The sequence below is a fragment of the Tetrao urogallus genome (genome assembly GCF_951394365.1).
Source record: "Tetrao urogallus genome assembly, chromosome: 5".
Lineage (NCBI taxonomy): Eukaryota > Metazoa > Chordata > Aves > Galliformes > Phasianidae > Tetrao > Tetrao urogallus.
Genome location: NC_136818.1, coordinates 10,073,925 through 10,090,456, shown reverse-complemented (window position 1 = coordinate 10,090,456; position 16,532 = coordinate 10,073,925). Strand labels below are relative to the sequence as shown.

The 16,532-nt window shown below is 43.9% G+C and overlaps 1 protein-coding gene across 1 annotated transcript in view; it reads left to right on the top strand.

The window, feature by feature from the left end:
• The window catches only part of PTPRF (protein tyrosine phosphatase receptor type F), a gene marked incomplete at its 3' end in the record, with an annotated part of 217,628 nt that overhangs the window by 116,143 nt on the left and 84,953 nt on the right, over window positions 1–16,532 (top strand). Inside the window, exon 4 of the mRNA XM_079535358.1 lies at window positions 9,236–9,424. Within this exon, the coding sequence (XP_079391484.1) occupies window positions 9,236–9,424 (189 nt within the window). The remainder of the gene's footprint in view (window positions 1–9,235; window positions 9,425–16,532) is intronic.

The following is a 16,532-nucleotide window of genomic DNA, read 5'->3' as shown; positions in this document are numbered from 1 at the left end:
GCCGTTTTTATCCACTTAGCCCTGCTGTAGTTTTGCTGCCAGCTTTCCACTTGTCCGTTGCACGCTCAGTGCAGTTCATGAGGGCCTGCACTGGGGATTTGTTTAAAGTTTTTGCTGAAATTATCAGCCCCTCCTTTTATGGTACATCTTTCTGAAAATATAGGTGCTGTGGCAAAGCAGTAAATAGGACGCTGAGCCTCCGTAATGCTCACTGTCTGTGTGAAAAATGTGTGCCCTGGTAAACTCTGATCAATTACATCATCCTGACGTTAAAGACCATAAGTTGTCTGGAAATACATCTTATTTATGTTGGCATGTAGTCACTGGCTTGCTGCTGGTCTTTTGCTGAAGCCTTTCTACTTCACATGGTCTCTGAAAGACTATTAAGGTAACCAGAGTCTCCATCTAAAGTGCTGTTGGAGCCAGTGTAATTAATGGATCTTCTAGAAAGTGGTGTCTTGCATGAGGATATAGAACTCTTAGTAAGAAAATATTTCTGTCCCTGACTCTGGTAAGTGTTCTTTCACTTTATAAAAAGTCACTTCCCCACCAAGTAAATAAAGTTAGTTATCCAGTGCGTCCAGTTGCATTATGTGATAGAGTATTTTAAAGCTTCGGAATAAGAAGCAGTAATTTGCCATCTCACTGATCTGTCTGGTGGACAGATTAGCTGAACACCTTTCTTACATTGTACTAATGAGTTCTGTGCCTGCATTGGCTGCAGCAGAACAAGTGCACTGAAACTTCACATTTATTGTTTTATTTGGAGATAGAATTTCTCCGACAGAAGATACATGAGAAATTTTCAGTCATAGAAGTACCTGACCCAACATCTGAATATTTTCTTGAAGGTGATTAAAAAGTATTTGACCGTTGTTAAAAAGTAATACCTCGGAGTAGAAATTTCATTTGACTTTTACTATATTGGCCTTTATTGGGGCTGGTTCTGTATTCTGGTTTTGCTAACTTACCAAAATATGTGTATTAATAACGTTTCCTGAGCACTTGCTTATAGCACAGATCACAACCACCCAGGAAATGGCAGGCACAGCCGCATGCAGAGAATTCACAGAGAGTGGTAGGAAGGGGGATGGCACTGGAGAAAAGGCAGAGGGTCAGGGAAGAGGCAGGGTTGGTGTTTTTCAGCCTGTTTGCTGCAAAGGAGCCTGTTTTTGTAGACGCCTGTTTGTCCTCCTTTCCCACACCCACACACCTTGCTTGCTAGCTTTGGGATCCAGGCTCTCACGGTGTTACAGAACAGAACTGTTCCATCCCATCATTTGGCGACTTTGGAGGTTGCCTCCAAGTTTCAGTGTAGTCCTCAAGATCAGAGAGCAAAGAGGTATTGCAGGAGGGCATTCTTCTTGGGGGGGAATTGGTTTTCCTTTTGAAGCCCTGGCAGTTTGTGAACCCAGAACTGGAGCATGCTTGTGCTTTTCCTAATGACTCTGGCTCCTCCCCAGTACAGTCTTAAATTTTAATTTCCAAGCTGATATTTCCAGATCCTTTACAACATTCTCAAGAGCTTTTGATTGGGGATTTTGGAGAGGGTGAAAGATAAAAGGGACTTGTTCTTCTCTCTCAAGTAATATCAGAGCAATTATTCTTAAAAAGTTGGCAATTGCTGCTCTGCCACGTTGTGTGCATGCCTTCCTTTCCAGTAGTACAGATGCAAGGAAAGGCATTGCTGTCTCTTGTAGGAACAACATAGGAATTAGATATTTTCGGCAGGATATCTTGTCAAAGCACACAACTTTTTCCTGTCCCAAGTCCTAGAAGTTTTTTGCTGGCCACTGCTGCTGTGTTAGGCTGGGATGTTCCCCCAGAAAAGAAGCCACAGGATTGGTGGTGATGCAGGCAGCTGCAGGAGCTAAATAGAAATCAAATTTTAGCACGATCCAGCCCTTCTGGCAGGAGTTAAGTGACCGAAGATCTTGCGTTTTGGCCTGTGAAGTGGAAATGAACAGATTTAGCATTCCAACTGAGCGGCAGCAGGAATGCTTCACATTAATCTGAAACTCTGTGTCAGAAAGCGTGGGAGAGCTCTGCTGTCAGATTAACTCTGTTCTCATGCATCTTTTCCTGCACTGAACTGCAACCAAACGTAAATGGATCAAAAGTCAAATGCTCCATTAATTTAACCACACATTGTATTTAATGACATATGGAAATGCTTTATTGATTGCACATCTTAGAAATGAAAATCTCTATGCTAATGGCATATGTAGGTGAGGTGGTATGGAAAATGCAAGGGATTCATAAATGACTTCAAATACAAGTAAGCCATTTATGTGCTTTTCTCTGAAAAGGCTGAAGTTTGGGGTATGTTTTAGTGGGAGTATGTTTATATATCCCGTCACAAGGAAATGTGCAGCGACAGCCGTTGTGTTCAATTCCTCAGTATAAAATATTAAAAAGAAGCAGTGGTTTGAAAATAGGTCTACGGGCAGTTATTTTCATCAGTTGGTACCAACAAATGGCACAGTCCTGCCTGAAAGCACAGCTTGGTCGTCTTTTACTGTTCCTTTTCTGTGGAGTCATAATAGCTGGCTACAAAACCTTTCTGAATTCATTGTGTTTAAAGAAGTTGTGTGAGTTTTTTAAAGGCATACTTCCAGCCGCTGGGTTTTGGGTTGATTTTTTGCTGTTTTGTTTTTGTAAGTGTTAGGTGTTGAAAGAATCTAATCTTGTTTCACAAAACTCTATTTTTACCTCTTTGAAATTGTGCTGTAGGTTTTTTTTTCTGGTGGAGAGAGAATAAACCAAAATTTCTGTCTATGAAGGGTTAAGGAGGGGACTCTCGCAGATAGGATCAGCTCTACTTGTGTGTAAGCTCTTCCTCACCCACATTCTTGACATTTCTTGCTGTAGTTTCTGCTGTGCCATACCTTGAACCCTTAAATGACTTTCAGCACCTTACAGCTAAGCCCTTTCTAGTACTTCCTTAACATGAGTGACTGGTTTCTCCAGTCTGTAGGGGAAGAAATGCTTGTTTAGGTGTTTCTGTGCATTTAAATGGCTGGAGATGGCTCTATGATTGAGGCAGATATTGGAGCAGGTTTAGAGTGGTCTTCCTCTCTGAAGGGACTTTGCACTTCATATCCCACCAGCCAGGTTCTGTCAGTGGGTAGACTGTCCTGTGGTACAGAGCTAGTTCATTCTAAGCAGATGAGCTTCTTCAATAATCTTCCTTCATCTTTACTTTTTTAGATATGCCAGAAACATTGAGTCTAGGACCAAGATTGCAAATGACTGTTGTAGAGAGGAAGCCAGGATGGGCAGCACGAAGAGGTGTCTGGGATGGTTGGGGGATGACGTGGTAGTAGGGATTTCATAGATTCTGTCACAGGCTAATCTGACAAAGGCGTAAATAATTGTTTTCTTCCAGCATGGATTGAGGTCTCCTAGCTGATAGCAAATTCCACAGCTAAGACATCCTGAGCAGAAGTTATTATTTGTTAGGAAGATCCCTGGACTACAGACTGAAACAGTGGGTTGTAGGTGCAAACCTTTAATTTGCCCAAGGATGTGACTGAGTGCCTGCTTCTGGTCTGCTCTGAGTCAGCTTCAGCAGCTGTTAATCAGCTGTGTGTGCCCTCTGCCAAGCACAGGTTGCAAGTTGTTATTTGTGAAGAAGAGAGGAACTGCCTCTTTGCAATGGAAGCTGCGGCTGTACCCGGCCATCTCAGTGCTGGTGCAGATCCTGCATCAGAGCAGTGAGGGGTACGCTGTGCTGCCCTCACAGGTTCTCAGCAGGAGCATCCTGTCCTGCCTTCTTGCCACAAAGAGACAGCGTGAGCAGTGCCCTTCCGGCAGCAAAGATAAGTGCTGTCCCCGATGGGTGTTTTATGGGCTCCTAACCTCCAGGCTGAGCAGGTCCGGCAGCTCCCACGCTGCGAGCCCCCCGGGCAGCAGTCAGCCTGAGAGTTTATCCCCTTCTGCCATGTCTAGTCTTGTATTTTCTTGAATTTTCCTTACAGTACTTTCTTTGTTTTGGACTGACTCAGATTCTTTCTTTTGTGAACTGTTTGGTGCTGCTGCTGTGATCTTTCTGAGAGATAGCGAATACTTTGTTTACTGTAAGCTCTTGTGCAGTAATTCATGTGGTTACACCGTGACACAGAAAAGTCCTTCTGGAGCTCATTTCCACACCCACCCATTCATCTGGGCCCTTCTCCTGTTTTCAGCAGGCAGCTTCAGCGCGTCACGTTGGCATGATGTCATACAAACATAGCAGATTTGTCACTAAGAGCCTTGTCATCGATAGATGACTGTTTGTGTTTTCTGCCTGCCTGAAACTGTTTTATACTTGCTAACCCAGCAATTAACTTTGCTGCCTTTGAAACAGGTTGGTTTCACTGCCCCACCTTTTCCTTGGGCAATTACAAGGCGGTGCCAATGTCAACAGGGCATTAATTAGCCTGCGTGAGACTTGGCTGCTGCAGCAGCACGCGCTCCTTCCCTCTCCCTGTCGGGTACGGCCCGGCACCAGGCAGCCTTTGGAGGCCAAAGATTTGGATAATGCTGTTGGTGAGCTTCTTCAGGGGTTTCAGTAAGAATGGGGATGCAGGAAGAGTGTCACCTCAAAATGGCTGATAAATTGCTCTTTGTGCAAGCATCAGTTGAAGCTGAGCAGCGCCGTGTCAGGGTTTTCTTATCATGTAAAATGATGCCATTCTTCTGGGCCGCTGGATTGCTCCAGTGCTTTTGATTGTCTTGTGGTAATTGAATAGCCGCACTGTGTAACCTGTGCTGAAGGAATTAGAGCTGTTTATTCAGCAAACAGATGTCCTGGATTGTGGTGTGCTTACGATCTTACTAGCTTGCATCTTTCATTAGATTATATTGCCGACTACCCAGGCTATCTTTCTTGCACTGATAATTTTCCATTTGCTGATGTTTTAGTGAATCAGGGGAAGCTTTGGAAGCTTGTGAAATGTGTAAAGTAATTTCACTGATCCATCAATTGTGAGTCCATCAGTAGGCAAAGGTTTCCTCTGCAAACCCCTCCAGCATCCCATGTTCCATTGCTTCAGACCCCTGCCTCACCAGGACTGCTTCAGCACTGATGACTGTAACTGGTTGAGATTCCAGCCTGGCCCACCAAACGGGCAGGGAGGAAAGGAAATAACCTTTGGTGCATGCATCCTGCTACTGCGCAGTGCTGATTGCAGTCAAATGCATTTACCAGAGATCCCTCTCTGCCCTCAGTCCATTTCCTGCCTTGTCCAGAGTTCCTGCCTGACTTCGGGGAGCTGGCAGAATAGAAAACAGAGCTGTGTTACACTTTAATTATTCCTACCCTAAAAGCGATGTTTGGCTGGAAGTTCCTCAGCTGACACTAACTCGCAGAAGCCAGTGGGCTAGAAAAGCAATTTCCAGCCCTGTGAGCAGGTAAGGCCCAATATCTCACCAGAAATGAGTTGAGAACACCCCTTCCAATGGGGCAATGGCTTTTGATAGATTGTAAGAGAATTCACCTTACAGCTGTGGCTATAACGTATAAGAAAAGTTGCTTTTTGCTATTTCCAAATTATATTGGGTATCATTTTTTTTCCTCTCCCTCAGCAGTCTGAACAATTGGACTTATGATACTAACAGGCCTGGCTTTTGTGCAAAGAGGAATATGACAAATAACACCCATAAATGTGTTTACAGTTTTCACTATCTTTTCTAAAATACCGTTTCTGTGAATTATGTTGGCACAAAGGAAATTCACAGTAGGAGGGGGGGAAAGATTTTGCAGGTGCTAAGTCACAGTATGACCTGCAAAACACAGCTGCACGGATGCAAGACCAAGGAGTGCCATACAGGGTTTGCATTAGTAGGAACCTCACACCCAGTTCTCCTCTTCTCTAAGAGATTACAAGTTTTTGAGCAAGATCCCGGGGGTAATCCTGCAGGATTCAGCTCTCAACAGCTGTGTTCGCCATGGGCTCTCCTGCAGGCCTCTCTTGTAAGCAGCTGCTGCACCATTACATGCTGTGGCTGACCCATGCTTCTCAAAAGACATACACTTCAGTAGCTGCAGTGTCCTTATCCTCAGCTGATGGTTGGAATGATACAGGAAATAAGGAGGCCCTGTGGTTGTGTCTCCCAGCAGCAGCCTTGAGAAAGGTGTTTATCCGGCGAGCCCATAAATGTGCTACGTAATTGCGGCGTCTGTAATGGAGATTTCAGCTGCAGTCTGGGGCTGTGGGAAAGATTTCTTACCTTCTCTTCCCCCTTAAAGAAGGGAAATCTGTGGCACAAAAGAGCTGTGAGAGCAGGGGGTTAGATTTCTGTCACCTCGGCAAGGAGATTAGCAAGGCGAGCTGTCGAGTGAGCATGAGATATCCTCTGCACATGCTGTCACGCTAGATGCCAGAGGGACATTCCTGGCTCCTTGGTGACTGCTGCTAGCAAGACCTCAGCCTGGCTGTGCCTTTTCCAAGTTTCACTTTGCAATCGCAAAATCCACTCGTTTCTTTCTTGTTGTCTCCCTCTCTTCTCTTCTTGTTTTCCTCTCTGTCATTCCTGCTTCTGCTGCTGTGCTCTTAAGGAGGGAATTAGAGCTTGCAGTGCCTGAAAAACTCCTGCTTGTGCCTGGATTTTGCTTGCTCTAACCTAATGCCTACCTGAGATACATCCCTTCTGACAGTATCCAAATCCCATAAAGAAGAACCGCTGTCTAGATAATCTGCATTTGAAAGTTAATGTTTTAATGTGTATTCAAAGCATACTAGCTGTCCTTGAATAAAACCAGGTGCTGGCAGATGCATTTTCTAGAATAAGAGTGCCCACATACTGACGTGAGCAGGAGGATAGATAGCTATTACTGACGGGCTCCGTGTGCAGACAAGTCAGCACAGCTAGCGAGGGCTGAGAGGAGCCGAGGCATGACTGAGCCTCATAATTAGCCCTGCATTAGACATTTTGCTGGAGGGGAAGGCATGGCAGGAGCAGTTCTGAGCTCCTATCATCACCTGTAGTGTTGGGACAAGGGGACATCTCTCATGCATTGCTGCTGGTCTGCGGCTCATTCCTAGTGAAGCTGCAGTGCTGCTGGCAGGCCACGTCCCATGGATCAGATGCTGGAAAGGATTTTCTGCCCTCTCTCGTTTCTGTGGACAAAGGATCAGTGCAGATGGGAAGAGATTTCTTGCACAAATACTGACTTTAGATTTGCCATAGCTGTTTGCTAACCCTCTGCACGGACTTTGGACAAAGTTAACGAGGTGAGACTTAGTTTAGTGCATTCCATGTAAAATCTTGAACAAACTAGCACTGCAAATACGAAGCATGGCGATTAGATTAGATCACTTCAGGGTTTCAGCCTCCCCAGAATAAACATCTGCTCCCAATGTCATAAATAGAGAGGTGTTGTACTTTATGCAAACATGGCCTTGATCCAAAGGAATGTCACTCTTCTCTTACGTATCTTCCTTTGCTTTCCACTCCGTACCAGACCGTGCTTCTGTGTGTGCCCTTCTTTTGTTTCTTTTCAGCCGTGTAGGAGAATGCATTGTGATTGCTCCGCATCGAGTGCTTCTGTTGCTTGCTATTGAATGCTAGCTCTGGTGTCATTCCAGCTCTATGTGTCTTTTGTCTTTGAAAATCAATGGAGAGCAAATTAAAAAAGAATTAGTTTCTGCTGGTAACTTTCATTTAATAATAATAATAATAATAATAATAATAATAATAATAAAAATATTCCTTTTATGTATGCTCATGATGACAGAGGTTTCTAGGGAGGCCTGTCTGAGAGAAAAAATACGGTTTGTGCTCTAAATAAGCATCAGGAACTTCTTTTTTTTCTTTCCTGTAAAAGACCTCGATGTCTCATAGCCACTCTCAAGCACACAGAAAAAAAATATTCCAGGGCAATGTTTTGTTTACAGCAGATGTCGCATTCTGTTGCAGTCTTGGTGTACGAGCAAGTCAAGGGTCTCGGGAATTCTCCTGAGGTCTTAGGGAGGAATTAGCTAACATAGCTGTGTTTGTGCTGCTGGTGTAGTAGAACAGGTAGAAGTGAGGGGATGCAGGTTGACGTGTGTGATGGTAGCAGGAGAAATAGGACTGCAGCACGCTCAGGCTCTTCTGGGACTTTGGGAAGTGCTGAGATCTTGTTTGTTTAAACACTGCAATGAGTTGGGAGCCTCACAGAATTGGATTTGCAAGGGAGGAAGGTTTGCCTAAGTTCCCTTAAAATGAGAAAAAGAAGAAACTTACTGAAAATAATTGAGTTTCTGGTGCTTTAAAAGCTTCTTAATGTTCTTTGAGTTCTTCTTTTTTTTTTTTTTTTTTTCTGTGAAAGTATGTCCTTTTGATTGCAGTTCAGGCTTAGCAGAGTACAGTACATCTCGGTATAGTATGAGTAAATGAGCTCAGTTCTGCAGCTGCTATTGAACAAGGATGTTGGAGCATGCCTTGGCTTATCAGTGAAGGCTGCCTAATGTATTCAACCCAGCCTTACCTGAGCATGCTCTGCAGCAGCAAACCCAATTAACTGTTTTCATACCTGCTCTATGAATGATGTAGCAGTTACGGCGGTGCTTCATTTTATGGTATTTCTGTAAGATGAGCCAGAGTGTGCACTGGCCATTTGTCACACATCTTCGTTGTTGTCTGCAGCTCTCAAAATGCACCAGGAGCTTGCCACGGTGCAGCCTTGGCATGGCAGCTTTGGAGCAGAGCGTGGCCCATTAGTTTAACATTCATTAGTTTCTAAAAGCCTTCTGAATCAGATTTGAGGGCACGAGGAAGAGATTTACAGTCTATCCTACTAGTGTGACAGAATGTTCCTAGTCAAAAAAAAGAGAAAATGGGCCTCTCTGGACCATTCTAAGGGGTTTTATTTTTTAGCTGTTGCTTTTCAAGATGCCTCAAACTATTTGGCATTGCATTTGTCTGTTATCTTCGACTGGGTCCTCCTACAGAAAGGCAAATACCTGCTTTTACAGAATTATTAACAACAATAGATGAGCTTACGTATCAATGAAAATTATAGATGTTTCCCAAGGCAATTGATTTAAATGGAGTTAAATTTAGTGGAAGCTTCTATTGGTATAATGAATGCTCATTATAGAGCCTAATGTGCTTTAAGGGCTTGAAAACCTTCTCAGTAGGGAAGTCTAGCTGCTGTTTTCCAGCAGGGGCACAGATGCTGTGCAATGGTAGCGCTGTCACTACAACTGCTTCCCATTGCTATGCCAGAACATTTCTGTTTAACCTCTGCTTTTTCTTCCTCTTGCAGAAGACCACCTCCCAGCTGGCTTCCCAACCATTGATATGGGCCCACAGCTGAAGGTGGTGGAGAAGGCCCGCACAGCCACGATGCTCTGTGCTGCCAGTGGTAACCCCGATCCTGAAATCTCCTGGTTCAAGGACTTCCTGCCTGTTGACACTGCAACTAGCAATGGGAGAATCAAGCAGCTCCGCTCGGGTAAGGCAGCAAAGCAAGTAAGCATCTCAGCAACTACACTCTTCCTGCCTTTGCTCTTGATGCTATTATTTTTCTTTGTGATGCTGAAATACAATTCTAAACTTAACTGTCAGTTTGATGAGAGGTTGCTTCTTTTACAACATAAGACCAAGTTTGGAGCTGATCCTGTCTGCCAGGATATTGTGGCTTGTTATAAGAGATGGGCATGGACATTCGTTTTGGAACATCAGCCGGATTCCTTCTTCTGTAGACCAACTTGACATTGCCACAGATCCTTGCTAGACTCAGTCATTTTGCTGCCAGCTCAGCAGGTCTCAGCAACCCTTGCACAGTGCAGATCAGTGTAATGAGATGGTGGTTGAAGTTTTACAATCAGTGGTCATGTACTACTTCACTCCTTACAGAGACACTCTGCAAGACAATGCTCCGTTTGCTGTTGAGATCTTTATCAGTCTTGCTATGTGACACTACAAGAATAAGGAAAATCTAAGAAGCAGCAATCCAATGGATTTCAAAGGAAGGTGGATGCAGTTTTGAAATACACAATTTCTTGTTTGCTATTTGATAAGCTGAATACTAGCTTTAGAAATACAGATGTTTAGTTCTTCTGGGTGGCTTGGAATGCACTCATTTTAGTGAGAAACTCTTGTTTTTCCACTGTGCTGTTCAGTCTCTCAGGACTGTAAAGCCCATTAGAGAATTAAAGAAAATAAAACATGACTCTGTTCACTTGATGAAAAGCAGCTCCCTGGCGTGAATTGCAGAAGATATTTAACAATGCATAACATCATCATATAGCAGCTTTAGCCTGGGGAAAAAAAGTCCACGGTATCCTGCTGAAAGTGCAGAAGGACCAGAGCTGAATTGGCTTCATTCTGGAAAGATCTCGTGCTTAAATAAGAGACAGAATGTCTTGCCTGGCCGTGATGTGTCTCTGGGCACTCAAAAACCATTTGTTATGAGTGCTGCTGCCAGGGCAACACTATCTTCCTCCTAGCAAGGTGAATGTCTTGACACATTTCCCCATAGCAGGAGTCCTCTGCATAAATCTGATGATGCTTGGATAATAAGAAGTAGGATTTTACTTGGGGGAGTGGGTAATGAGACATCACTCTCATCAAAAATAGAACCCAGCCTGACACTCCTGATCCCACCTTGATGTACCAGTGAGCTCTAATTATACTAATGCATTTATGGCTTATGAAATTTGCCAGTGACCTTTAGCTTATCTCCCCCACAACATGGTTTAATCTTGATCTGATTGTGCTGAAAGAAAATATCACACTTGTTAATTATTCCGAGAAGCTTTAGGAAGCAGCAAAAGGAAAGTACACATGGATGTGTTTCACTTCATAGCTGACTAAATCAGCATCAGAAATTGCCATAAATGAGCAGCAAGGCAGCTCCTGATGCACTTGCTGTATGTTCTTCATCCTCTTTTTCACAAGCACTTGGCTGCCTCTCTACCAACTGCTTCACAAGTTTAGTGAGATAGAAAGTTTGAAAACAAACCAGTAAACTCCGTCACTGTGTCCAAGTTTTGCTTCCTATTCGCTCTTCTTCAGCAACATCTCAATTGAATATTTCACCTGGGATTCAAACTCTAGAGCTGGCTGCTTGCTGAAGACACAGTAATTACCAAGGGATGTGTCAAGGGAACCTTTTAGAAATCAATGAGCAGCACACATTCACAGACTTGCAAAAGGAATTGATTAGCTCTCTAATGTAGTAAGGGAGGTTTCCACAGTTCAGTGCAAGAGAATTCTAGATATGAGTGAAGCTGGTGATTAGATACCAGGATTCACCAGGGCTCTGGCTCTGCCGCAGCGTGAGTGGGGAGCAGGAAGTTTACCACTTCTCATGTCCCAGAGCTTCAACCCCTGCTAGCATCTGTGGCTCCTTCCTGTGCTTCTGGCCGATACAAAGCAGGGACTGCCCCTCAAAGTGCCTGAGCCCCACTTACATGGCAGCAGTCTCTCTCTGTGTGAGAAGTGTGATGGGTCGGGCAGTCTCTGATGCATTCTGCAGGATGCTAATTGAGCTTTCCAGCCCTACACCATAGTAGGGCAGAATTATTTTTCAAAGAAAAGAATTTAAATAGATACCTCATTATATGAGAGAGTTTAATAGTTTGCAAAGTCTCTGCTCCATTAAGATCATATCTTAGAGCCAGCCTGGCATATCTGCAGGAATGTCAGTTTATACTGTCTCAATCTAAATATACGCTCATTTAATTTCATTTAATTAAAGCCCAATAAAACTTAGACAGATGTAATATAGTTAAAATAGTTACAGCACAGTGTCAGCTCAGTATTGCATATATAGGGTGCCTGACCTTCACCCAGTACATAACATGTTATTATTCAGATGTCCTGAATAAGGGTCATAAAGGTCAAAGCTGCTATAGACACTAAGTCAGAGTTGAGGAATGATTTTTCTTCAGGCTTCTCGTGTGGAATAAACAGCTAAAGAAACCTGGGAGAGGTGCTGTCTCCTGAGACTCAAAGCAGTATGGGCATGCAGTGCTCTGAGGGCTTCAGGCCAATCTCTGAACTCACATGCAGTCGGATCATTGCCCGAGTGGGCCCTGAACATCACTTTCTAGAGGTGTGTTTGTCTCAGGTCAAGTTACTACAGTCTGAGGTTTAAAGCAACCAATCTGTCATCTTAGGCTCTTTTGACCCTAGAATAATGGTGTCTGTCAGGAGCAAATATGCAACTTATGTCTGCCCTGTGCCCTGCTATCCTTATTTCCTAATTGCAATTATATTTGCATATATGCATTTTCCTTATTAAACCTCCTGGTAGTTAACATAACTTTTTATATTTAGAAGGCTTTTTCCTCTTTCCCCCCAGCCCAGTACATAGATCTTTCCTCCAGTATAATGCTTAATTCATTCTGAGTCCACCTCTTGGATTGTTTTGCCAGTACGTGTTCAGGTAATTGCTCTAGAGATGAGAACACAAATAAACACAGATTTTCATCTCTGTTATCACAGATCAAGGCAAAGGCAGTGTCTCTGACTCATGCTGGTTGTAGCAAAATTCTCCCTTGCTCATCTTGTTAGTACTTCCCACCTCTTGTTGAGAAGCTGCTTTTCTGCAAATGCAGTGACTCAGGACAACTCCCTGTTCTTGCCAAGGGTGCTTAGCTTTGGTCATTGCTTCTCAGCCACTGACACAAAATCTGAGGCCAGCTCTGGGCTGGGAAACCTCCCCGGCACACCAGTTCATTTTAAAACCTGTTTGGCTGAACTGATTTTAAAACGATCAGGGGACTGTAGTAGCAAATAATGCCCATATGAGGGTTCTGGCCCATATGGGTCAGTACTGCACCTCCAACCATGTTTTAAAATTAGTGCATGATGTAGCAGAAACTGTTTCAACATAGACCAGATTGTACTGAGGCTTCACAGCTATTCCATAAAGGTTCTTGGATCACAAGCTCCTAAAGACTTCAAAGCAACTGTGGTGGTGTTCACACTCACAAAACTCTAGAATACTTCCAGCGAGTTTCGTGCTTGAATTGTTCTTCCACCTCGTTCTTCAGAAAGCTTCTGAACAAACTGTCCGATGAGAATAAACAGACATCTTGACCGTTAACAAGAAGATGTCTTTGCCATGTGCAGAAATTCAGGGAGCATTGCCATCTTGCATCTATTAGAGAATTTGATGTTACAACAAGCATCATTCTTTTTTAATCACCGTCAATTAACTGAGTTACAGAACCGTGCTCTAGACCCTAGTGTGGCTTTCAGGCAATTAACTGCCAGTGAAGTATCAGAGAGGGCTCTGCAGGTGACTTCATTCACTGTCTGGGAAAGTGTGGGTGCTTCTAACGAAGAAGCAGTGGGAAGCTGCTCACCAGATCATCTCACTGCATTTATGCTTGTAGTTTCCAGCAAGCATTTTCATTTTAGTCTTGTTCCCATGGGAAGAAGCACTACTTACGTGGAAACCAGAAACATACCCAACATACACAGCGAACCTGCAAAAAGAGGTGGTGCCTGTGAAATGGCAGCGTGGATGGTGACTGCTCTATCCTGCTTCACTGTTGATAGCCGGCATTCAGACCCCAGCAAAAGGCATTCAACACCTGGCAAGATACAACTTCAAGTCCAAACAAGAGATAAGCAACAATGTAAGACAATGAGTATAAGAATTGCCCAAAAGAATGGAGATTGGGTAGTATTATCCAAGAAAAGATCGGGAAACCCAAACAGGATGGATGCTCACTCAGAGAATGGACTGACAGGATAAAGGTTGAAACAATTGCATGGCCAAGCATTTGATAGTTGAAGTGTTATGTGCTTGAAGAACCTGTACTGCACATCTAGGTCTTGTTGTCTGAGGCCCACACAGCAGCAGTGTGATTCACACAGTCTTGCCATTGCAGTCGAGATTCACGTTTGCATTACCGTAATGCCTAGTTGTGGCCAGCAAGAGCTTTGATTTCTGTCTTTGACGTTGCTTTGATTTTTTTGATAGAGATAAAATAGTTTCCTATAACGAAATGATTTGTCTGGGAAGAGTTGATGTCAGCAAAGTGAAGTACTTTCTCCAGCAAAGCCTCCTCCACGCTAGGAAATACTGATACAAATAATCCCAGGGAATTTTCCAACATCATCCTATGTTTTTCCTTGCTTTGGCTGCTTGGCTGCTCACTTCCAGTACATCAGGGTCAGCATTTATTCCTGCTGAAGTGATTGTATGAGGTGTTACTCACACCATATGCCCTCCAACCACCCTAGGCTTTAAGGTTTGATCTTGAGGTGCCCTTTGTATAAAGTAACTTCATGATCACAAGGCGGCTTCAATAATGGTTCATGTGATGGCACCTCTGTCACTTGACAGGCTTGGCAGGCACTGTGTGGCCTACGTGCTGAGATTCGGTCCTTGTGAGAGACAGCCTGAAAGGACAGTAGTTAGAGATGGGTTGTCATATGATGGCATATGTGAAGGGAGAACAGGAACTTTGATTCCTTCTAGAAGAGGAAATTTAGAGATCAACAGGGAAACCTTGTTCATTGCCCCAACTGTGTCCTCTGAGCAGACTGTTAAGGCTGAGCATCTTAACTTTGCAGAGGTGAGAGAGACCCAGAACAAACAGTGTGCTGAATATGGTGTGCCTCTCTGCTGCTCCCACAAGGATTGGCTTACATTCTGAGACTGGGAGGACTGAGACTTAATGCAGGAAAAACGAGCTGGTCATACTTGCATGTTAGGGAATCTGCTTCAAGTATGCAGTTGCTCCTAAAGCTCTGTGTAGACAGTTGCATATTAGAGGAAGGGTTTAGCCTCTGCAGGGAGTAGATCTAAAGATTTGCTGCAAATCTTTTCAGTTCTAGGAGAGAACAACAAACCCTATTTCTGCCAGATGAGAGAGAAGGAAGTCCTGTTTTCTGCCCCTTGGGCTCATGCTCAAAGTCACTGCACAGTTCCCGTGGGAAGTGACACACTGTGGTGATGCTTTTCTTAATTCTGAGAATGATAGAAGGGGGTGGAGGGAGGCCCTAGACCAAACAGAACAGAAATAACCCTTGGCAAACTTTCCAAACAGGCGAAGAGAAATAACCCCATTTTCCACGGCTGTGCTTTTCTGTGCAAGTATCTCTGGCTATAAGGCCATCAAGGGCAGTGATAGTTACTAAGATAGATAAATAAGCAGCAGATTTATTATTGTAAGGGAGAGATTACCCACAGCTTCAGTGACTGCAGGATCTTTCCTGATGCTTCAGTGATGTGTGGATAGAATGTGTCAGAAAATATAACTAGACATAAAGTTAAGATGGGGTAATGTCATCTTGGCAGAGGAAAATGCTAAAATGAGTGGTTTGAATTGCTGCTCCTGCTTAGAAAAAGGACTCTGCCTAAAGGGAGGGTAGTTAGGAAAGACAGAGAATAAGTATAAATATTGTAATTACTTTTTAAGAGGCAAGTTAAACATGCTTAAAATATGCTTCTTTGTATTTACAGAAATTCTTTTCTGTCTTTCTTTCCATTGGGTGATCATTGTTGTGGATAATGGAATGAGCTGTAAATCTGAGATACACGACACTCTTGTATGCATACTGGTATTTATTAATCAATACACTGAACATGATCTGACACACTGTGTCCTGTTTAACCCTGTTTTTCTGTCTGTTTAAACTCCTCAGTTTTCTTTGGTAAGTGCTTGGTATTCAGATCTTACAAATCTGCATAAAACCAACACATACCATGAACTGCCTATGGATTCGATCTGCATGAATCTCTCCCTTATACTAACAGCCTTCATATGTGCAAAATAAGACCAAGGGGACAAAAGTGGGGAGTAGAAGGGTTCCCTGCCAATTTGCCCAGCTGGAGCATCTCCCTGTGAATCATGCATCATTATTGATCGTGCACTGAACTCAAGACACTGACCAGTGGGTCTTCCACTTGCTAAACACATTGACCTCAGAAACAAACCTTCACAGATCACTGCAATAGGATAACTGAACCTCAGTCCCAGAGAAGCCCTCCTTATAAGATACTTTTCATTACAGCATGTAAAATTATCTCCGGTGCCTTATAAAGAGGGTGGGATTCCTTCCTCCAGCCAGCATCCAAATCAGGCAGGAACGACAGAGATCTGGCTAGCGTGCCGATCTTACGTTACCAGAAACCACTTCGTTTAGAAATACTTCTCTGTGTAAAGTTAATTCTGCATGACACCGATTTCTGTGCCGCAGGGGACCCAATGCACGGTTTAGGCAAATGCGGAGAATAGCTCGAAACTGATTTGTTACACTGTCTCCCAAGTTTAATTTCTTTAAGCAAGCAGATTTTGTCCCACTGGTCATTCTAACAGCGAAACTGCACCTAGTGCCCGCCACCATGCGCTTGCCACCCCTCCTGCACAGCACTCGCGTCACACAGCCCCAGGCCACGCACTCCTTGTTCTGTAAGGAATGAAGGGGCACCGCATCATCCTCCCGACGTGTCCTCCATCTCAACTGCTTGAGCACTGGTGGGGTGAATGCCAGCACTGAGGCCAGCCGGCAGCGGCAGCTCAGCCCGCGCCGTGTCCCCAGTGGCAGCAGTGGTGAGATGCAAGGCTGGGTGCTGCAATCCTGGAAGCGATGAG